This window comes from Prenolepis imparis, unplaced genomic scaffold (genome assembly GCF_030444845.1).
Source record: "Prenolepis imparis isolate NDT839.2.m4 unplaced genomic scaffold, iyPreImpa1.0 SCAF_4, whole genome shotgun sequence".
In the NCBI taxonomy this organism is placed as follows: Eukaryota; Metazoa; Arthropoda; class Insecta; order Hymenoptera; family Formicidae; genus Prenolepis; species Prenolepis imparis.
The window spans coordinates 10,414,289-10,439,773 of record NW_028141162.1 but is presented as its reverse complement, the minus strand read 5'-3'; the positions used below and the strand labels follow the sequence as shown (position 1 = coordinate 10,439,773).

General features: G+C 37.3%; 1 protein-coding gene across 1 annotated transcript in view; it reads right to left on the bottom strand.

Moving 5' to 3' along the window:
• LOC145935090 (uncharacterized) overlaps nt 1-16,898 on the bottom strand; it is a 72,923-nt gene extending 56,025 nt beyond the window's left edge. The window contains exons 1-2 of the mRNA XM_083036151.1: nt 16,660-16,898; nt 16,126-16,164 (exon numbers count right to left, since the gene is read on the bottom strand). Coding sequence (XP_082892277.1) covers nt 16,126-16,164; nt 16,660-16,723 — 103 coding nt within the window. The 5' untranslated portion in view covers nt 16,724-16,898. The remainder of the gene's footprint in view (nt 1-16,125; nt 16,165-16,659) is intronic.
• Nucleotides 16,899-25,485: the final 8,587 nt, after the last annotated feature.

Here is a 25,485-nt window from a genome sequence, read left to right as displayed (position 1 = left end):
AAACATCTACTTCATAAATATTTCATGAGATTACAAATAATTATGCTAATATTCATGTTCAAGCTCGCCCAACTGTCCGTTTCATGTCGTCGCTGATGGAAGAAGGGTCGATCTTTAAAACAAGCTAGTCACGCATCGACGCGCAGGTAGTTCTATATCAGAGATATTCACGAGAAAAATATGAAGATAAATGCATCAAAACACTAACGTAGAAAGTGATCGACTGTATTGCGAAATTTATTTATTTGGAAAAAGTTTGAGAAAAAGTTTGAATTACATATTATTTGTAATTATAATAAGATAATAATAATTAATTGCAACTATCATTATCAATTTTTTTAATTAACTTAAACTTATTTAATAAAATTAATGAGGTAATATTTTATCTAGCAAATTTTATTATTCGGATTATATTAAGAGTTTTGAATTTTCACTTTGTAGTAGATGAGAATGGACGAAACGATCAACGCGCGGATGTAAAATAGAGATCGTAGCGACGAACGCATCGGGTTCGAAGTGCATACAGCCTGCATCGTAACATCTGCTACAAGACCACTAACAGTCTGACAGTCCGACCACGCATTTGCGCAACTGTCGCGTCGGCGGTTAAGTCACGAGACAGGAAAACCATTTAGATTCCCGATGATAATTACCGGTGATCGATGCTGATAATAATATATCTTTACGAATCGAACCTTGCAACTCCATGACATATGTGACACTTTTCCCCAATAAATACGCGCAACATGATAAAAATAATAAAACAAAAAAACGCGATAACTCATTCGGATTTTTTAACTCTTTTTACGCAAATGACTCTTGATCTCTTGATTGCAGCGCAAGTTTATCGGCAAACTTACGTATGTATTATTATTCAATCGTCAAGATGAATTATGTCCGAGGAAAATTACATCAACTTAGGCGTGAGTTGACTATAAGAGATTCGCGAGAAGAGAAGAGAGCTGAAGGAGAGAATATACGGTGATGCCTAATGGTGTCATTTGAGATCATAATGGATAGTGTCCGCGAGAATAAAGGCTTATTCTTGCCGCTGAAGGACGACATGCGACGCAGCGACGAATGTGTTGATGCGGTAATAAGAAGTAAAAGCAGCCCTATTATCGTATAACTGTGTGAACGTCCGCCAGATAGTTTCTTTTTTTTTCGCTTTTGTCGAAGAAAGATCGGCGCCTCCTCAGCCAAGTCAAAGGACGATGCGAAATGTCGCATCCGCGCAACCTCGACAAGTGGTCCCCATTTTCATTCGTTCTCCGCGACGTGCTGCGCTGGCCGAGAAGTATGTTTTCCATCACGACGCAATATGCGTGCGAGGATACAGCGTGACTTCCGCAGAGCGCAGGGTTTCCATCGTTTTCTCCACTTTTCTCCGCCTCTTTACGCAAAGTCCTTTGGCGTTGCGTCGAGTATCCCTCAGACTTTTCTGCCTTTCCTTCTCTCTCTCTTTCCCTTCCCCCCCCCCCGCTCTCTCTTTCTCTATATTTTTTTGTCTTCCTTAAACTGTCGTCAGAGAAATTAGACCTGTGTCGAATTTCGACCATGTGAACATCCGGCTACGAAGAGTTACCGCCTCTCCTACCGTCTTGCCGACCTCGCAGTTGCGATATACAGACGATGATTTAAAGATTTAGATTTTATTAATGAATGATGCTAAAATATAAATATAAAAATAAAAATATTCTATACATAAACAACCGATTGTTAATTTAGCTTAATTTTAATCAACGAATTAAATCAATTCACATTAGCATTAACACAGCCATGTATTATCTTTCATACCTGTTTATTATCATGTCCGGGAAGCTAAGTAACTTATCACATTACGGATATCAATTTTCGGATACGGTCTTTTCACAGCAGCTTTAGCCTGTTCTACGGTAAGGAACAAGCGGGTTTCTTTTGCGCGAGCTCGCTCGTCTTACGATTTTTCGCGCTAAGGCGATGATATTTCATGCCATTGAATGGCTGGTGGTTCTTCCGTCGTAAATGTAAAGATCAAGTGAGCGAGATTGTCCCCTTTCACCGTCACCTCGCAAATTCTCGCTCTAATCTATGAGTAATTGTCCAGGCACAAAGGTGGAAACGACGCCGAGATTCGGAGACCTGCCCGCTCTGACAACAACGACGTGCCTTTTCCTTTCAATGCATTTTTTTTTTACTCCGACGATCATTTCTGACATCCATGTTGGCGATTAATCTTCAATTATCGCGCCGTTGACGGCTATACTCGTAACACTTTTACGGTCATCCTTAAATATTCGAAGATCGAGGATTTTCGAAACTATTATACAAATCTATACGATATTATATGAGATTCATTTCATGAAAAATAAAAAGAAAGAAATATTAAAGTTATTAATTAAATGTCATTTTAAAGATTTACGTGTACAACATGTAGTTAATTTTTGTCTCTTTCGCCATGTTTTTTTTATTTTAACGAGTCGATACATTCTAAGACAGCTTTTCGACATAACGCGATAAAAGATGGCGACCCTGTTAAGGGAAGGGTATTATTTCGGACCTAGCTTTAACAAAAAATCCTCGGGGCTCCGGAGACGATCGGGTCACGGATGATCGAAGGATCGCGGCGGAGCAGGTATTGGTTTTTCGAGAAGGTGTCATTTGTATCGGGCGAAAATATGTGGCATCCGACGCGAGGATATTGATGTGCATCAGGAGGGGTTGTCATTGTTGCGCGCCACCCCCTCGAGGCACGCTCATCCGGCGCAAGGGCCCAGGGCCCTCCCCGTTCCTTCGCGGGGACGATAGAACTGCACTTGATATATTGGAACTTTTGTATCATCCCCAGAGAGAGCGCGCAGTTCCACGTAACAGCCAGCCGGCAGTATCCCTTTTATACACGCTCCGAAGAATCGCGATCGCCGGATAACTCACCTGCCCGCCCTCGATCTTTAAGGAAGTCGATGCCTCGCCAAAAAGCTCAATAGCGAATTAAGTTCACGTCGTAAAAGCGCATAAATGCATTCCTCCGCGTATCGTTTTCTCTTGCAGCGGCGATTTTCAAGATACGACGTGTTAGTTAGACCAAGTCCGGTAGCGATTTATGTGAAATAGAATTTTTCTCGAGGCGAAACGATCATTGGCTGGACCACCGTGATGGTTCTCACCTTTGGCCAACGAAGCCGGGCTTCTATTATCTTCTTCGGATTAATTCCACTCGTCTTCGTTTTACGCTCGGCAATCGGCAAACAGATAGAGACAATAGCGGAAAAGATCGCCACGTGACTAGTGGAAATGTAGAGATGCGTGAAAGAAAAAAGAAAAAAAAAAGAAAAGGTAGCACGAAGAGAGAAAAGTATCATGACGAGAGAACTGTAAATCATTTCTGAGATCATTACTGTTGCTGTTTTCGGGCCAACTTCGCGTTATAGCGGTCTCCGATGAAACGAAAACGGTTTTTGCGCCGAGTGCTTTAACGCCGGCATAAAACGCATCGTTAACCGTTAAGGGATCGAAAGGAGGGAAAGATCACCACCATCGCCCTTTCCGCACCATAGTTTTATATGGCGCTCACCTACACACGCGCCTCGATATAACATGGACGCCGGTCTAATAACTCTGCGGCGCAAATGATAGATGTTACTTCGGTGGCCAACGTCTCGGGGCGTTATTATGAGGCGGTTTCGCGAGTCGATGGAAAACTTGTGGAGTCATTCGCGAAGCTTAACGGGAGCCGACCAACGGAGCCTCACGGCCGACATATGGGCGCCTGCGGCGCCCCGCGATGCGGAAAATGTAATTGATTCCCGCTCCACGTGTGAGCAGTTTTGCTTAAAAATTATCGCCGTATGAAGAAATCGTCGGAACATGAGAAATCAAAGCAAAGAATTAGTTAAATTTTTGTTTAAGCAAGACTGACTTTCGCCGATAAAAATAATGACAAATTATCATCCATATGTGCATTGTAAAAAAAGTATGTAAAATTACATAAATCAATAAGTATAAAATTGCGTAATAAATAATGGAATAGTTATACTTTTCTTTATTTATTATATAATTCTATACTTATTGTTCACGTAATTCTGTGATATTTTTTTACAGTATGAGATGATTCTTCAAGATTCTTTCGTAAATGTGGCGATATCTCTCGAGAGGGGATCGTGACGCATAAAGATTTTGAAAGATTCGACAATGCGCGATGCAGCTGGTAGTCGGGAGTTGTGTAGGTGCGTGTGGATTTGAACGAGCGACGTGCGTGACGGGATGGAATAAATAAAAGTGTGTACCGAGAGAGAAAGAGAGACACTCTTCGCGACGCGAGAAATGTGCATTGTGGCGCGTGGCGGGATTCATATGTGCTCGATTCATCGTATTTTCTTTCTTCTCGAGAAGTTTGCGCCGGAACTTCTTTTCAGCTCGAGTCGGTCGATTCGTTGATCCGCGATGAAGGATTGCTTGACTTTACTTAGACCGGAGAAAAGACTATACACTGATATCTCACGCGTGTAACGCGTAGCATGATTTTAAACTTTTTTAAATTTTTATTCAAAGAAACTGAGAACAAGAAACTAAAATATATTATAATTAATATACTATTTCTGTTTCACGCGTTTGTTTTATTTATTTAATTAATGTCTTCTTTTTTTTTTTTTTTTTTAATCAAGCTTTGAAAAAGTCAACTATGCATAGTTACTAATATCATTTTTTGTTTTAAGAATGCCGCTGTCACTTTTCATCTTGATCATTGTTTCAAATTTAATCATCCAATATTTTATTTAGTTACGTGCTTCATCGAGCATGTTCATAAACCTTGTGAAAATTACGGGCTGACTATTATTTCATGGCGCTGTCTTCAAAGAAAAAAGAAAATAGGAAGCTTGGGTTAAACCCTTCAGAAGGGTCGTAACCCGACAATTATATCATTCACTAGTAATGTGAAAGTCGAAGGCCTTACGATATATTTCAGACAGCTCGGTGTACCGCCAATAACTTTGGTCCGTCAATCACTCACAGTTGTCGAGAGGCAGGTAGCCAATGTAACTAAACTAAAACTAATCAATGGATTAGCGCAAAAGTTTGAAATGCGAATGGCATCATTTTAGTTCCCTAAAGTCGATTGGGATTTTTCGGCGATTTTTCACTCCGCCACTTTTCATCTGGCACACGCACGTTATCTTCGATTTACACGAATATACTTTATATGCAAAGAGCTAGGTCTAATTTTGTCAAATGTACACAACAAAAACTTTATTCTTTATCCGTTCGAGGGAACAACGAAAAAACTAATCGCGTTTTTATGCTAAACAATATAGTTTTGCCAATGTTGATTTTATTCGCTATAATAAGAAATCATGTGTTTGACAATTTTTTTTGCATTTAAATCTCCTTTCCATTTCTATTTCAATTAAACAACTTTATGTAAAATTAATATACTCTGATTTTTCTCTAGATATTTTATAATAAAAAAATGAAAAATCTACGAAAATAAGAAAAAAGTAATTAAATTAGCGTAAAGTAATTAAATTATAGATATCTAATAAAATATTCGAAATAAACAGAAAAATCTCCGCTGTATGGTCATTGCCACATGTTTTATTATTTCTTTTGCAAGGAAAAACTTTCAACTCATAGATTGCTATTCATTTCAATCAAGATTTACGCAACATCGATCAGTATAAAACTCATTTTTTCAATTCCTTTCCTTTTTGAAACCTTTTTCTGGGTTGCCACATCTTTCGAAAGCCATTTGTTGGAAAGGAGAGGAACTCGAGCGAAAATAATACACGGATCTATTCCGTTCGTTTCGCAGAAGCTACCCTTATGAGAATTCTACGCTCATTCAACTCGAGACAAATAATTTTTTTTAGCATTCTATCATGGTCAATCGCGCTCTCGAAAACTAATCTCATCTAGATAGATTTACGTTCGATTTGCGAAAATCTAAGATATATTCGCAACTTAATGATGTGCACTCTTGAAATACGAAAAAAAAAAACAAATTCGAGACCGCGAGGTTTGCGCATGCGCACCATGCGGTGCGAGAAGTCACGATTTCTCGATCGTGCATGAAACGTCGAGATTCGAAGAGGAAACGAGAAGAGAAACGAATTTAATCCGACTCGTTCAAGAGTAGGGCCGATTCTCGAGAGCAGATGCGTATCCCGGAAAGATCCGAGATTCCAGATATCCCGCCAATTTTTCCTGCGGGTTGTCAATATCTGTAAGGACCACGACAATGGCCGAGGGGTGGAAGCGGCCTCTAAGATACTCGTTCGAGCCGAACAATAACATATTGCAGAATCTCCGAGGCACCCATGTATGTGCGTGTGCGCGTAAACACGCACCCTCGGACGCACGCGAGGGTGGTGTGAGCGGTGGTTCTTCTCATGTGGTTCTCTCTCTCTCTCTCTCCCTTTTTGTATCTACTTGTATATCTCTTTCCGCTCGAGCACGACCGTAACCGTCGCGCATGACGAAGGAACGAAGATGAAACACCCTCTCGAGTTTTGCTACGTACGAGTGGATTACGCGTTCGCGGAGTTACGGGGCGGCTTCTATTTCTTTTTTAGCAGTCCGTGGACGTCCAACAGGCTCAACTGTCGTGATTGGATTTTTTATCAGAAAACGATTATGAAACACACATTGACTTTTACAGCATTTTAGGTTTTGATAAACGTTTCTTTCTCGTGTATGCAAAACATATATTTTAAGGTATTGATGTTGAAGATAGATTTTATTTCGGTAATTTCTACTTTTTATTTTCTTTTTTTCAGTTTATTGATTGCAAACAGTTTTTCAACAATTTTCACAAAAGAGCGATTCTATAGCAGTAATTAAAGCACAATTGGCTATATTTATCTTTGTTAGGGACTATAATGTGCTCTCTAAATAAAAATAATGGTATTGCACGCTTTAAAAAGAATTTTTAAGATACTAAAAATAATTACGGTAAAATTGAAATCATTCATGAGGTACCGTAGTTTAAGAGGTCATAGGATTGTCCTCGAATCACAAGGTCAATATATTCCATAAAACTATTGACTGTTCTGCTCCAGTTTTACGTAACTTGCAGATTTACGAGCTAGACGCGTTAAGAGTTCAACCACTCGAAGGAAAAAGTCCTTGCAGGAAATTGCACGCTCGGATTCTGTATCAGACTATGCCAGAATCTGCTAAACGACACTCGGAAAATTTACGGCATTGGACTAGTTTCGGTCACGAAATGTTTCGTATCCGCATTTCCTCGTTTGCCATCACACAAGAGTAGTACAAAGACGGAATCTTTTACAAGAGAAGAAAACATAATTTTTGTTTAAAAAAGTCCCGTTATATACTTTGCTATTGTCTCTCATGAATTGTCGAAACTAATTGTCGTAATTCAAAGAGAGAAGAAATATGGCGTTGAAAATCTATTGACAATCTTACGTAACACACTTTCCTTCCGCGGATATACATACATAATATACGGCATGTCGGCAGTCATAAAGGGAAGCATTATTTTTTTTCCGGAATGTGTCAAGATTTTTCTTGCAACATTTTTGCTTGAAGGTCGCATCGACATATACTGTGTATCGAGGACGAAGACACGCAACGGGTCTCTCTTCGAGGGATCGTTAAGATCGCGTTCTCGACTCTTCCTCCTATGCGCGCGGGGGGGTAACGAGGAGCTTGTCAGAGGGTCGAGAGAGTCGAGATGGTGAGAAGGAAGGTGCGGAAAGAAAAGGAGAAGATTGTTGCGAAGGAAGAAGCCGAGAGTTTAATGATATTCCTGATTACGGCGGCACGTAAAAGAGAGAGAAAAAAGAAAGAGTGAGTGAGAAAAAGATAAAGAGAGGAGGAAAGAAGAAAGAGACAGAGAGATAGAGAGAACAGGGGGAAAGGAACAGTAGAGGGGATGGAAAAGCGAGCCTGCTCCACCTTGCCGTGTCAACCCCGTATTCATCCGAACTGGCTCGTCCTTCCTCCACCCGCGTTCAACCCCGTCGCCGTCGCGGCTTCTCGCATAAAAAGTATTGATCTGAGCTTCTTCTTGTGGCCCGTGAGGCTCACGAGCCGAGAGGGTTGAATCTACCCTAACTGCTTGCCCTGCCTTTATATTCATCATCCCTCTAGCGCCCTGAGAGCGCCGGCGACGTCGGCGGCTCTGTCTTCCGACGGCGGTCCGACTTCCTCCCTTTTTCTCTCTCGCCACACACTGCGGCTTCCTCGCGCTACTACCCCCCCAAACACCCTTTTTTTCCTTGTCCCTCCTGCCCTTCGAGAAATCTAAGTTGCGTTTCGAGAGAGAAGCTATTTTTTATGCGACTCTATGTCTTGAATGCCAATGAATTCCTTCTGGGTTCCCTCTTACCGTCTCATCTAACGTACCCTCGAACTTTAATTAGCATCGGGAGGCTTATTATAGCGATTTTTGGGCTGATTTGTTCACTGCGATATAAAAACTATTCTAAGAATCTTCTGTCTATACTATCTATTTCTATTTTTAATATCTTATATATCTTTATTAGTGTGCTTATATAAGAGAGAAGATCTGGTAGAGGTGCATTTTTTAAAATACGAAATGACTGAAATAAAAGACCAGTTTCACTACGACAGGCCGCGAAAGATATCGAAGATTTGGAGGGAGAGAGCAAACAATAATTAGAATCTACAAAGAAGGCATTTGCCTAATTTGTTTTCGTATTTGTTAGCTTTTCTCTTTCTTTTTCTCTTTTGCAAATTGGATTACTACAAATTTCAATTACTCGCCGATGAATATTTCATCAATTTTGACACGTCAGCTATGTTATATCAGTAAATCGCGTGCATCAACAAATAGATTTTTTAAATATATAATTTTAATTTTAAATATATAATAAAAAAATAATTATATGTAATAATGACAAAAATTAGTCTAATAAAATAATAATTAACGAAATAGATGTATACATTCTACACATTTACATATAAAGTTTTGTTTAACATGAATTTCTTTAAAATCGGAAAAAATATATTTGCTTGACAAAATTGATTTTACAAAAGTAAAATTGCAAACATACACGGTTCAATGCAGCCGGATATTATCAATGCAAACTTTTCGTCTCATTTTTCGCACGCTGTACCTTTACGGCCGTTATTCAAAGTCTAGCTATGTTCAAAGATTAACAGCAAACCCTTTTCCTCGTGCAAGAACATCGTGGCATCAATCTGACGTCCATCCCGGCGCCCCGACTATGGTATCTCTCAAAACATCGGAGATCCACTTAAATATTTCCAAAACGAGAATCGTCCGCGAGACCCGAATCCTTTCGAACCTAGATCTGTTGTGACAGGTCATCTACAACTGTTCATTCTATCAGATTACACGTTATTTATTTAAGACGCGCATATACATTGTGCCATTGTGCTTCCAATATATTGAATGTCACGCGATTAAATCTTTCGAACCGAAAACGCTGCATTTATCGAAATATATAAGCATAAAAGAAGCTGATAGAAGAGGAAATTCAAAATATATTTGTAAATCGTACGGTGCCTTAGCAGGTAGATTCTAATGATCGATACATTATGAGTAACCACTAAAGGAAAGGGAAAGGTGAAGGATGAAGTTTCGAAAACGCACGACATTAAATTAATGTTTCGAAAACGATTTGTCTTCTTGACAATTTTTCTCCGCTCAAAAAATACGAAACGTTTTGTAGGCTCATATTATAATGTTTCAAATTTATAAAGAAAAAAACGTAATAAATTTAAGTATTAAAATAATTTTGAATTAAGATTTAAATTAAAATTTTCAATCTTACAATTTTTAAGATAATTATTAAATTATTTTTAACATTATATATATCCAAAACTTTATTTTTTACATCTTATAAAGGACGGAGCGATTAGTCCGATCATGGAAAAGAAATTTCCGTACAAAATAGAGCGGAACAAATTCCGAGAAGAGCATAATTTGATTAGTTATAGTTCCTGCCGTGAAAGCAAGCAAGAAGGAGGAAGAGAAAGAAGGAAGGAAGGCGGGATTGGATTTCTCGGTGTAAATGGAAATTCTCTTTTGTGGCTTCGGATGATATCAATAGTATATTTTTAGTGTTTTGGATTAATTATATGTATTCTTTATGACATGCCGATTATTTTTACCGCAGTAATGTTTATGCCTCGTCTATAAAAAATTTGATATAAAATTTGCTGACGCACGATACACCTTGCAATAGTATTCCGCATAGCAGGTAAGGCTGTTGCCATTGGACACTGCTGTAGGGAGATGAAAGTAGGGTTGGTTGCTATGGTGACGAGGAAGGGTTAGCGGTTCCTACCCCTTTTCGAATTCCGGACGGTGAAGGGTTAATGAGATTGGACTCCGTAATCGGGAGGGTCTCCCCAATAGAGAAGTTCTGTTCCTTTTTTATTGACGCCATAACTAACATGGCTAACGATATTATACGATATTGTCTTATACACATATATATACGCGTAGATGTATGTATACATATATATATATATATATATATATATATATAATATTATTTTATATATTTAGATATAAAAATTTACAAATATTTACTATTTATAACCATTATTAGTTTAGGTTTGCATTAATTAAAGTAATAATAAATACATCTAAATCTCTAAAGGTAAAATATTTACTTCGAATTCTATACTTTCAAATTCACGGCGATACCGGTCATTGCCCGGTCTTCTCCTTCCCCGATCGAAAAAAAATATTTTCGCGGTACCAGACTCCAATTGTACCTGCGGCTTCGCTCCTATTCACCCTATTTCCGTCTCCCTCTCGCATGACTGCCTTTTGAAGTTTCGCGCACGAATTTAGATCGCGTCTCGTGTGCGCGCGGGTGTGCGCTTCGGGTACAGGGGGCATTCTTATTTCCATACAAAGCCATACGATTTCAAGGCTCAGCCTTTGAAGGACGAGGGTTTTTCAGAGTCCCTTTCCAGCACGCCCATGACGCCGGCAGGTTGGGCAAGTGTTGCGATTTTCGAATGTTCACCGAAGCCCTGGGAAAATTATGTAAACCCGTAGCGATTCCCACAATATGTCGAGTCTATGCGGAGACGCGAAAGGGTGGATAGGGAAACGCGAGGGGAATCGCGAGCAATCGAAATGTGATGCTGCATCTGACAGGCGTCAACGTTTGGCATCTCATCTTGTAAAAATCAAGGTATACTGTCGTACTATCGTAATACAAATGAGTGTTATTCTTCGTTCTTAAATCCGTTATTTAAGTGAATTGATGAAAATAACTCGCGATAAGTTAAATGGCTTGTAATAAATCGCGCGATGAATGACAAAGACATTCTTCGTGAATCAACGTCCAATAAAAGAGAAGAGAAAAAGAAAGAAGATGCTATGCGGGTATTTAATCCACTTATATAAGAGTGCTCTCACGAGAATTAGACCCGTCATAAATGACATGCCTTTGGAAATAATGCGATTAACTTTATTTAAATCCAATCAGCTGTGTATTTTGTATACTTTTGTACATAATTCCGGTGTTTCAAATTTGCCCGTATTTCATTGAACTTTTACTTTTGTCATAAACATTAACTTTTAAAAGTTCCTTCCATACATTACGTAATTCATTTCTTATTTAATTTATTATATTATGTCCTGACACTAGCGAATCCTGAGGGGGGGGTTTAACCCCCCCCTTGGAAATTAAAAGAAACAGTTTTGCTGAATTTGTTTAAAAAATATAAGTAAAGAAAAAGAAACATTAAAGAGCTATCGATGTCGTTGATCCTGGAATAAATAAATCTAATCATGAAACCAAAAATATTAAACAAAATAATTTTGCAAACCCCCCCCCCCCATTATCGACGTCAAGATCCGCTAGTGTGTCCTGATTATAATCGATATATCTCCTGTTTTGCAACACACTTCGCCGCCGGCAAGAAGAGAAGTTAAAGGTTACACAGGACTATTGGCGAGTATTTAGTAAAGCATCGTCCCGACGCTCTTCTGCGCAGGAATCGATGTTAACGCCTCTGCTTCCATTCCGTTCCTACGTAACAAAGACCAACTGCCAGCCCGGGCATTGTCCCACTCTTCCGGTCGGACGTGTGCTCCGTCCTAGGATCTGGTTTTTCTCCATTTTTACTGGACATTCGATCGAGACATAGGCGACATCGAAATACCCGCGACTATCGAAAGGCTCGCTGCGGGAAAGGGTGCGTAGGTCAGAACTACGCCCTCAGTATCGGGGCACTTTGTATCGCGTCTGCAGCTAAATGAGGAAATAATTTTTCGAAAAGCCCGACCGGCGTCGCACAAAGGCGTACCCCTGTATTACGAGACGTCTTAATGTCCGGAACCAAGATCGATCGACCTTCGAGAGTTTGCGCCGGATTGTCAGCACTTCAAAGGATCTGCGATATTCTTGGACGATTTTACTCATAGCAACCCCTATAACGTTCTCGTTAGCACAGATCTGCCGGATGCAGAAAATCTCACCAACGAGAGCACAAAAGATATGTAATAGCAGGCGCATATATAAGCGAGGTAAATCGAGTAAGAAATTTTCCATCATATCGAAACGATCGATGCGATTAAATTTGCATTAGATTCAGAAATTATCACAAGTTTTTTAATATCTTGTAAAAAAAAATCCTTAATAATATAAGTTTCGACACAGATATAGATCATGATAAACAAATTCAAATCGAGGTAAAAAATTCCTCAATCTGTAGCATATTTTCATTCACGATTAATCCTCAATCAGTTTTCTATCCGAATCCAATCAAGTTCCTCAAATCCTCTTCCGCTCTCGTTGTAGACGAGAGAAGAAATCGAGAGGAGAGAAATCAATGACTTCGCCCGCTCGCTATCGCAGTCATATTCCATCACATTTCGATGTCATATTTTTATTACCGTTCCCGTCAGTAAACACATTACAGGTTTCTCACATTAGATGGGCGCGCATATAGGAGCAACGATAGCGGCGGTGAACGGGGGAAGAAATATCGAAAAGACGGAAGCGGCAAAGTTGCGCGAGAGCTGTAAGTATGCCGCGCCCTTCTCTCGAATCTCGCATCTGTCTTCCCTCGTATTTCGGACCTCTCGATCATATCCGTCGTATTTGCCTCCTTGAGAGAAGGTTCGCCCGTGCGTCCTTCGAGACGGAAAACCTATAAGCTTCAAGAGCGGCTCTAACGAGAAAAGGGACACCGGAAAGGCGAAATGGTGCAATACCACGAGAAGTCATAGAGATATCAAGACAAACAGACAAATGTCCGAAACTGAGGAGTTTTATCCGTCTGTATAAATGTATTTTGACACTTGATTTCATTTACTTCTCTTCTATTCCGTGATTTTAATTGTTAATCCTCAAAATGGATCATGAATGTTTATTACTACAGTTGTCTCTGTATTTTTTAATAATGATTAAAATTGATGATTTTTTATAATTACTTTTTATAATGATTATTTTTGCCCGATTATATTTCACTCAATTTTTTTTATATCCTTCAATAAAACGGGATCTCTTCGACTTACCACGCCAATAACAGTGGCAAAATTATGTAAAACCCGGGATCCACCTCGTCCGCCATTGAGTGAACCAACAATGAAGTTTTCTGCATAATACGATAGAACGGGCAGGGGACTCGAATGCAAGGGGCATAGATGGAAAAAGGGGGCATACGTCGATTTATTCTCCGTTGCAACGCTAAATCGTGTTGAGGGCAACGAAACTTTGACGTGACTTGAGCCAGAAATATGCAACGTTCTATTTTTTTTTTTTATAAAACGTTAAAGAAATATAAGTGAAAAAGGTAAGGTTCCGACACACACGTAATATTATTAAAGTCAATTTAGTTCTTGTAATCTGAATTGCTATCATCACCCGGTGTTAAAAAGCGTCTTGCGCTGCGCTTTCTCATTATCTTCTCTTCGGCGAAACGTGTAATTACGCGAATCCTCAATTTACGCGCGCGATCGCGAGGCACAGCTGTTCTCGGAACAGGATAATAAATCCACGTGCTCCAGTAATTAATTTGACATGGACGGATACATTTAATTAATTAAATTTAATGGCTTGCTCCATATATATATATACTTTACGCTAACGTAAAGTTCATACAATGCAATTTCAAGCAATGTTTTTAATTCTTTAATTTACTAGAATTATACATACATTAATATAAAAATGATTTCACGGTTAGTTAAGATTACAGAATTAATTACAAGAGTACTTCCTTCATCGTCAGTGCAAAATAACAAGCATACCATTGTTAGAAAATTACAGTAAAGACAAAATATTTGTTGCACCTTCGAGAATAATGTGATATATTGCACGGGGCGCGAATTACGTGCATAAAACGCGAGGACGCGGCTTGTGATTTCACCGCGTTTTCACTTACAACCGGGCGGGGAACTGTAAAGACGAGTTTTATCACGATCGAAGGTGAAAGAGGATAAAAGAGACATGTGCCGCCTGTTGCTGTCAGCCGCGTTGCCGTGTAAGTGCCGTGAAAAGGAAGAGACGATATCATCGAACGAGAAAACGGCAGGGATGGGAGGATGTTTACGAGAGCGTTATAGCTTCGATCCTTACTGGTAGTTTATCACGAGCAACTGACTCCGCACTGGATGTATCCGTGCTGACATATAAAGCTACTTTTGCCCATCCCTCTCGCCGAAAGACACATTGTTTCGATACACAAATTATTTCTCTTTCAATAATTTGTTCAAGCGTGAACGAAAAAATCACATAAGTAAAATTATGTTTCTTCAACAAGCAGGCATATTTTTTTACGATAATGGATTATATTTAAACAATAAACAAATGGATTATTCTTCGACGTGATATGATACGAAAGTTATGTCTTATGTGAAAACCATATAGATATACTCTGATTGAGAGAATAATGTTATAGAAAATATAATTATTGATTAATATATTGTCATAAATATCTGCTGCGATGTAAAATTGTTTTTAATGAGATTTTTCGAGCTTTTTGGAGATCCGGCTCTCAGTTCTATCGGATCTCGATAATGGATCTCGCGCACGCGTGAAACTATTAAAGAGTTTTCCTTTTCGCTACCGAAAACTTGGAAGGCCCACCCATACGGTCGATGTATAAATCAAACGTCCGCGGCATGATTTTCACGGTGGAAAGGAGCATCTGTCCAAGGGATTCATTCTTTTTAATAACTGTCACCGAATGGACCCAAATGTGGACTTTTACATAGTTAATTTGATTTATGTGCGTGGCGATACTTCCTTTGAATCTGGCAAAAGTTTTACAAGAGGTAGATCTACCCCAATATGAATATATTTTTTTCTCTCTAATACTGTCATTTGTGTATTATTATAAACAAACTTATAAAATAAATTTGTATTATTTTAAATCTCATTCAAGCTTGAAGCGTTCTTTTTCAGTGAGAATTTACAATTCGCTAATCATGTATAAATGGATAGGCTATGAAAAATTAAGATAAAACTCTCTGACGCATTATAAAATAGACACAATTACTAATTATTAACATTTTATATTAAGTAAATGTGTTTTTATTAATTAAATTAATTAATTTCTATAATTATAGAATAAGCTATGTTTGTAAAATATTTTTTTTAATTAAATTTTGTGCCACATGCATATCTATAAGAAATCTCTAACAATATGTACGCCATTAGTTTATATAACTTTAGAAACTTTAGAGAGATTAAAAAGACATAATATTTTGTAAAAGAGATGCTTAAAAAAGAGAAAATGAAAAAGAAAAGATGAAATAACAACTAAACATTGATAATTTCTTTCGACAATAATAATTTCATTTTATATATATATAATAATTTTATTAAAACATTATTTTATTTTGTAAATACTAATATTTATATTTTCATTAATTTGTCTTAGCCTATTCATTTTGAGATAATAAATTTGCAAAATGTTATATATTTATCTTTTTATTTATTAATGTGGATTTTTAGTTTTTTTAAATATAATAATTAAAACATAGAAATAAATGAAAAATGTAGATTCAAATAATAACTAAAGTCAGATATATTAAACATTTTATAAAAATAAATAAAGCAAGATATTTTTGTAGTATTGATTCTTATAAATTTACATAAATTTTTGATATATAATTTTTACAAATTTATTACCTTGAAATTAAAATAAAAAAGAATTTAAACTTACGGTTATGTTGTACAGAAGCGGAGCTTAGTACACATTGACCTGTAACATAGAAATATATACAATTTATAAAATGCTGTCTAAATTAATTAAAATTTTAAAAAATAATTATTGTGTGTGCATAGCTAAATTTTTTATTTGTTTTTTAAATATATATTTAATCGAAAATTTGCATAATTTACGAGAAAAGAAATTTTTACATATATGAATATTCAAATAGAGTATAATAAATAAAAATCTAAAATTTTTATATAAATAATCTAGATTATTATATATATAATTGTATATAAATAATTTAAATAATTATATATATTAAACATACCATATTGAAATGTTTTATATATATACAAATATTAATTATTGTAAACATTTTATTAAATAATTTAAGATTTAAGAGAATATTTTATAATAAAATTTAGAAAAAAAAAATATATATATATAATAAACAATAAAGTAAAATAGATTGCGGAGACAAAAGGATAATTAATTTTACAAGTGATAAATAATAAATTATAGGTTAAGTTAAAAGTTACTTACGCCACAGTTGTTCCGATTCCTGATGCCTCCCCGGGCTTCCTTTTCCTTTTTCTCTCGAGTTCATTGTTGCTTTTTTATAACACTCACGAAAACGCAGCTATTATTCACGCAATAATAATTACGTACGGCACTCCCGCAGTATATTATATCGTTACGGAACAAGAATGTGAAAACTATCGTTCGTGCGCGCGGCAGACTCGAAGATTGGGCGGCCAACTTCACGCACTATTTGTCGTGCCAAAATTAACCTTTATTACTAATCAAAAATATATTCGCAATTTAGGGCAACTTTACTCACACACAATTTTGCTTTGATATAAATAACATAAGTGACTAAATACAAAATAAATTATAGGTTAAAAATGCGGAAATGTTGCGAGTAAACTTAAATATCACGCAATTATCTTTATATGCGAGTCGAGTTAATGTTTATAAGACGCGAGAGTCCTTCCAAAAAAGTGTACGTACACACAAACAAAACTCAATATTGCACGTATGATACTTTGTTTGCATCCTCTAAATCAAACGCTAAATCTTGCGAAACTAATATGTATTATTCTTATTTCACGTTTCAAAAAGTAACGCGACGATATACAGAACGATATACATACATATATGTACGCTGCTTATTCACTCGACTTTCACTGCTCGACACATACAACGACGAAATGTGAATTGCAAAAATCGAGCGCCGAATTTCAATAATTGTAGAGAATAATCGCGTTTTTCATACCTTTTCGTACACGTCGCGATCGCGTTCCGGGAGATATATCAACAATAATACGACGCCACATGGAGCGTCTCACATCACTGCCTGTCCGCTCGAGTCTCGCCGCGCGAATGACAACAAAACGATAAGGCGCGAACAAAAGCGCGCGCCAAAGTGTAAAGTTTGAGCGCCGAATTTTAATAACTGTCGATAATAATCGTGCCTCACATCTTCTTGTGCTTGTCCCGATCGCATTTCGGGAGATAATACACGTGCAGCATTTCACGTCTGTTCCAGTCTCGCCACGCGAAAGGCAGCAAAATGATAACAGTGCGCTCTAAATTGCAAAGATCGAACGCCGAATTTTTATTTTAATTGATAGAGAATATATAATCGTTTTTTATACCTCCTCGTACTTGTCGCGATCGTCTTTCGGGGGATAATAACGTTATATGGAGCGTCTCGCGTCGCTACTTGCCCGCTCGAGTCTCGCGAATGACAACAAAGCCACGGTATGTAAACAGTAGCGAGTTATGTATGTATATGTTGCAAAATACGTTCCAAATATATCATCTGTCTGTTAATTCGTCACAAAATATTTAACGCGCTATAAAATAAGTGTGCACGAAATATTCTATTTCTTGAATTTTTAATTAATTATTATTAATAACAATACATATATTTCACGGCTTTTTTTATTACATTAAATCTCTCGATTCATGTATTACGGCGTGCTTTCAAATAATGCAAATAATTGGCGGATAAAAATAATTATTTATAAAAATAGTTTAATTATATTTAATTCAGCGAAAAATTTAAAGTGCGATACGAGAGATACACTTTGAAATCTAAGCGTTCAAAAAAATCTGTGGCATGTGCCATAAGATTGCCATTGAATGGAAAAAAAATTCGTTGAAGATCTCTGATCACCTGAATGACGATAAAAATGACCGTGGCGATGCCCTCAGCACGCGCGAAAAACGGCTGCTGTTGCAAGAAAGAAGCAAGAGATGACGTGAAAAAAATTTGGTTGAATAATTTAAACCGACTTAGCCGCGATTTCTTTTTTGTGAAAAGGCAGAGGGATGTTGGCGGCAGATGCAAGTCTGGACCACGCTTCGATGGGCATCTTGCTACTCTCACAGTGGACGCGTGCTGTTTTGGATTAATTTTTTTTCGTGATCTTTTTTCTTGCTATGCGCTAAAGATGTCGTGGACCCATGCTGAAGATAGTAAATAGTAAATAGTTTTTATTTTTATATTATTAAAATTCTATAAGCATCCCTTGAAATTTCCATCATCTAATTAGAATGTGAATTAATTTAACAATAAATCTTCAAATCTTTTTCATTATTATGTAGCTATAATTTGTGAGGAAAAATAATTATCAAATAAGGGTAGCTTTAGAGAAGCAAAATCTCGTTAGATAAAAACCATTTAAATGTACTATTATTGATTCGCAAATACATAAAAATATTTATTTTAATGAAAAAATAATATTATATTTTTATACTCCATATAATTATATATGTATATGTAATTTTATATACTCGCAGAAAATTCCAATTAGTTAAAAATAATATAGTATACCTAAAATACTAGAAATACTAACAATAAAACTCTAATTAAAGAATAACGAATGGTAAAGGTAAGTTTATAAAGCACAAAGTGGGCGGATGGAAATTTGCAATACTAATTGCAACTTGGTTGGAGTGTAGCGAGAGTGCGGCGGGCGAAGTTTGAAGTTGATCAAGTTACGCTTGGATGACATCGTCTCATCTGCGACCCTCTCGTAGCTTCCTACGAGAGGAGGCTAATGAAAGAATAAATACTTGATGTCGTGGGCCTAATTATGTCGCGGCTCTCGAGTTAAGGCGGGGTTGTAACTACAGGAGATGAATCAGAGAGTCTGTAGGAGAGGATTTTAGAAAGAAAGTTACAACGCGGAGTGTGCGGCTGCGCGTTGTAAGAGAGGGATCTAAGATTGGTTGCTCGATCTTGAATAATTGATAACGGTTCCGCGCGTGGGCTTAAAAGCCTTTGACTACTTAATCTTTTACGGTTAAAAGTACCGGTATTGCCGCTAGATTCTTATAACAAATCAACTTGAGAAAGTATAAAATATAAATTAAGAAATACATAAGAAAAATGTCTTGCAATTTTGTTATCTCGTTTTTTTAACAAATCTTTTTTTAAACACAATAAAATATTTTTCGTTTTGTACTTGTATTGTTAAAACTGTCTATATAAGACGTTTTCTTTTTTACAATCAATTCTTTGATTTCTTTATATGAAAACTTTAATATCACGCTCCAGCTGCCATTAAACAGATTAAGGGGGTGACACGAAGATATCGGCAAACTGAAATTCACGATTCTTACAACTGATTTACAAATCTGTCGATCTTCTTTCCGTATGATCAAAAGGAATATTAGCCTTTCGGCAAGGCTCAAGAGCAATGGCCGTCGAAAGCAGAACACGACCGCCCGGCGCCCTTCATCGTTCCACCATAATTTCCGAGAATGAGATAAGCTACAACATCTCTCCCCGGACCCTCGGACGATGCCATGGGGGCTGCAACCCTCTCCCTGACTCAACCCCCTCGGCTCTTTGCGCGCTGGGGTTGTATCTGGGGAGCCTTCGTGCAACTGACCAATGCGCCATTGGCTGGCCGTACTAATCAATAAATCGTTCTGTGCAACGGCACCGAACCGACGTTCAGACGCCCTTCGTACCAAAGGGGCGACCTTCCGGTTCACCATCGTCGCGCGGAATGGACGCCACGATGCACTCTCCATTCTCATCGACCGGTTCTCTTCTACGATTATGTATAAGATGGAAATAGCGATCTCACACGATGACTCGCGATTAAGTCTCATTCTTACCTTTGAATCGTTTCATCTCGGTTTTATGATAAATGTTCCTATACACGATGTTTCTGAATTCAAAAAATCGTACGCAAATAAATTTCCTATAAAGGACCAAAATTTTGTTGGAGAACAAAATATGAAATTATTTAGGTATAAATTAATGAGAAATGATAATATTTTTTGCATCTAATTTTAATTCTAGGGCAAAATTCTATGTTGCATAATAACAAAAACACGTCGACTCTTTGCCGGTGCAAACAATAATGCGTCTACTGATAATAAGAATTTGCGAGGAATTGTTCGACCCTGATATTTCATAAGGACATCATAGCATCCCCTTCTATGGTTTCTTACGTCTTTACGGAAAGCTCGTGGTGGCCATTGATCGATGGAGACGGAGATGCGAATAAACAAAAGTTTGCGCCGTGGAGAGGGTGCTCGCGTCATCAGTCATCGGTTTTGTCATGTGTGCTTCTAATGCGGACAGTAGATCCTGCGGATCGTAGCTCCGTAAAAGCCACGAAGAAGAAAGGACGAAGATGGGCATAACATATACGATCTGGGCGGAACTTTTCTTTTTATTTTCTCGCCTCCGTCGAGCGGGGCGGCCAAGTAAGATTGCTGGCAAAATTTACGTCATCGCAAATGTAGAGCTTATAATGAATGATGAAAACATATTAAAAATAAATTAAAGAGAAGAAATTTAGCTCCTTTTATTAAAAACTATATTTTTAATAAATATTAAAAAGTATTAAAAATATAAAAAAAGTTAATGTAAGAATTCAAGAGAGAAACAATCACCTGTTGTACTTATATAAAAATCTACGACTATGTACACAAGCGTGCGAATGCTTGCAGTTTTCTGAATATTTCTAAATCTAATCTATTCTCGCGGGATCGGGAAGAGGGAGGGTCGCGTAAGAGGTAGATCCATCAACATCCGCCTTATGGTTACACGTGAGCCCGGCTTGCACAATCGACTGCGTTTCCCTAAAAAGCGAAGGGTCAACAATGGACTCCTGGCTACACCCTACCAGGTAGGACCATTTTGAATACGCATAACGATCGTTCATTGTGATCTTCGCTGCGGCCCTACGGTGTTTCTTTGAAGTTTCCGGAAAATTGCGGGAACATTACGCGATTCGAAGTCTTGACGATCGGAAAAAAAACGAGAAGCGAGGGTGCCCTAAAAAAATATCTCATTACGATAGCAATCAATACACATCTCGTGTGTCGTATCGAGAGATTGATTAATAATATTTTTTGCATTAAAATTGTTAAGAGATATAAATTTTCAATAAATATTATCTTTCTATTGTATAAAATTATTAAATACTTATCGCTCTCTTCTAGATTAAACTTTTACATAATTTACGCTAACTTCTAACGCGATCCTTTAATTAAATTTTTTCATCTTGCGTTACAATTGCCGACGTGCTATAAGAATTTAATTTGCCAAGAAATTAAATCACGCGTCTTCTGTATTAATTAACACAAACAAGACGATTGTCGGCGCTTTTGGACGCGCGAGAGAGACGAGTTAAATTACTCGTTACTGGAGGCGCGGAAGATGACCCGGGGTGAAACAGTAATCCCGTGCTGTAAGTAAATTTCTTCTTCGTCTGTTTTTTCTTTCGACAACGCTCTCCCGCTTCCCTCTGGGCATTACACGTTGTTCTACCGGGTCGAAGTTTGTTCCGGCAACTTAAGAAGACATCTAGAAACGCTCTCAGGTCCGCGGAGGATGAGATAGGGTCCGGTTGCCCTGGATACGGTCTCGTGTCTTCTACCAGCGTTTACTTATCTTGTCGAATATGAAAGCTCGCGTTATAAAGCATGCGGTTATAACGAACGTTTGAATTTAAATACAATAATTTTATGCAATGATCTCGACACTAACATTAACTTTATAAGAACACACAGAAGGATATCTTTCAACAACAATTTTTACACACGGTGTACACTGAATGATTTTTTATCTTGCATAATTAGCAAATATGAAATGTCAATATATTTTATAAAATTATTTGGTACTTTATGAGCTTATATATAACGGATAATTAAAAAAATACATACAAGCGCATGATGACATCAAGGAATAGTTACAGACTTAATAGGATACGCGACCAGTCTAGGCAAATTAAATTGGATACGAAGAAGCCAGAAACCCGTGACCTAGATATGCGCCTCGAATATCACACGATATTAACTCCGATACGATCAAAACGTTACACTTTTACGATTTCCGGGTATATACGGTCGCTTCGAGAGTGACTTACATTAATGTTGAAAACACATGTGTCATCAAAGGAATTTGATATAAAAATTGCAAGAAAAATAATTCGAGATCTCTGCATATAGCATATGTTTATCTCAACAAAGTGATTAAAAAATTTTCAATCAAACGGCCATAAATTGAAAATAAACTTGTAACGAACATAATAACGAAAGTCTAAATTTTGCAGAGAATCGTTGCGTAAAACGGTTTACGCGATAATTTAGAGGCGCCCTGTATATATCGCTGATTATGAGATTATTTTCTTATTAGAGGAGCACTCAGGTTGAATTTGATAGGAATTTAATGAAAAAATAACAAAGATGATTACAGATGACTTACGCGAATAAGTCGCGCTCCGCCCCAACGAGATCACTTATCTCGCTCGGATGTCCCGCGCTTATTAAGTTTATGCACGATACTCGTATCTCGGGTTGGTACTCAACTGTTCGTCGTACTTAACGTTATTCAACTTCGTTGAAGATTTAAGTAGTTACACCTGAACTTTTGAATGTAATGGTACTTTCGTTCGCAAAAACCGGCCTTACTTGTACGAGCTCAACTAAAAGCTGCGTTCGAAGAAATATCTTCGAACTCAAATTAAAACTTCTGCGGATTAATCACGGATTGCAACTGCACTAGCAATCTTCGCTATGCGCAAGAATTTTTCTCTCGATGCACTTTGCGATATATAGAAAAAACTGTTTTACTTATATCCTAATTACACTTTGAGTTCTTTGAAAGAAATTGCACAAGCATTTAGCAGATTTATGAATCTGTTATCAAGTATGCATATTTTTTACAATCATTATTTAAAGTTATAATATAGAAAGATTCAGGACAAGAGATTTTTAATAATTTGAAATTTTTTTAAAATTTTTAGAGCTATTTTAACGCCTTCTGTTCAATGTATTTAATGTCAAACTGTTTGACATCTCAAGTTACAGATAGCAGAATGTTTCCGATCTTTTGATATTAAAGATCAGAATCGTATAAAACACAACTTCTATGTATCCCTTCTTGGGCACAATGGCATCTACAATTGTTTGATATTTTATTAAGAATTTACCTCTGTTAAATGATTTTAGCAAGGCATACGTACAATTAATTGGTCGCTCTGGTTAACGTCCTCTTTCTTTTGAGCGTCCGACACGACGGTGACCATTGAAATCTATGGCTACCGTAAGCATTTTGATATTCGGGAACACGCAACTATGGAGGTCACTGGTTTAACAGCTGCAGAAGGAAAAAGCTTTTATTCCTGACTGGTCAAGGTTCGTTTGGGGTTCCTGACAAGGAGAATAAGAGAGAGAGAAAGAGAGAAAGGGGGTTCTACTAGAGAGAGCCGCAACCCCTACGTGATCGCGTCAGGGGGGTGAGAGTTACATGAAGGGTAACGCGAGCAGAATTATCGCACGTACAATGGCCGACTAACGCCATTGCGGTTGTATTCTGATGTGTCAATCCGAACTGCTATCTGAGTCTGATCTCGGTAGAACGACCGGAATCGACGATGGGGTCGAATAGACTTCATGATACAGTTTGATCGATCGATGGGGATGATACAAGTTGATACCAATATTTTGTAATCAGATTGTTCCTTGTATAAAAGAATTTATTGTATAATGGGCATGTTTTGAATATTATTTGATATGAAAATTCATCCTAGAGTCTCTGTTTTCAGAGATATTTTAAAAATTACGAGATAAGATGTAGAGAGATATTAAAAATAAAAAGATTGCGCTATTATGTATCAAAAGTTATGTATATAAAAATATATATTGATTTGAAAAAATGTAGAAGAAGAATACTCTCGCTTTTGCCACTTGTTTCCTTAAATTATAAATATCTACTGACTATGCACGATTGTAACCCTCTGAGACACGCGCGTCTAACAAAAAAATTAAGACATTTCCTTGTCGTTGCTATCCCAATCTTCCCGTGTTTTACGTATTTTTAACTGACTTTTTCAACACCATATCGTATGGATTACTCTCGTACCAAGATAATATTTATGGTGATCACGGTGAACTCTAGACAGCAGATACGTTTCCCTAAAAAAGTGTGCATTCTCTATGTATAGAATAGTCATGTTATTGTAACATTTTGTTTTCTCACTGAACCGTTTCACTAAAATTGTATAAATGATATGTTGTGTGTTTAAAAATAAATTATATATTCTTAAAAAATTCTACATTTTATTTCATAAATTTATATTATTAATTTTGTATGTATGTGTTTTGTAATATGTGTGCGTGTGTTTTATTAGCAAATCAAGTTTGTTGAATTAATTATCATTAGTCATTAGATATTCATTGCCGATTCTCACGCAAATGTGTGAATCATTTCGAGATATATATAATAATGCGAGTCTAACACATTTCTCACGCGATGCATTCTAGTGACCAAATGTACAATTTAAATAGGGAATCTAATAATAAACGAGCTATATGCAATATATTGAGACATATATATGTTAGTGTGATCATAGTACAGTATTATCGATAACATTGCTCCCAGATATCGCTATTATTATGATCGAACGTTGCGCCTGCTGATGTGAAATCGCAAGCAGCATTTCCTTGACGAGCTGGTGCACGTGCGGGAAATCGTAACGAACTTTCACAAGAAGGAGTGTGGGAAAGAGATTCCCTCCGTACGATCGTATGGGATTTCTCGATATGTTGTTCTTAAGCTAGGGCTAGCCCTCAGTATTGACCACTCGATCCCTCGACCACCGGACTTCCGCCAGCAAACGCTATCGTAATTCGGAAGGGCGAGATATTTAGACTAAGAAGAAGAAAAAGGAGTCAGATTACGTGGAGAGAGTTTCGTGATACAGGCTGGTCACCTACGCTATCTCTCACCACGTTGCACAAATAATTAAGTTACACAAATAAAACAAAAATACAATACGTTGTTGCTTCTTTCAAATAACGAAAAATTACTATGTCCTCGTTTCTGTTACATTT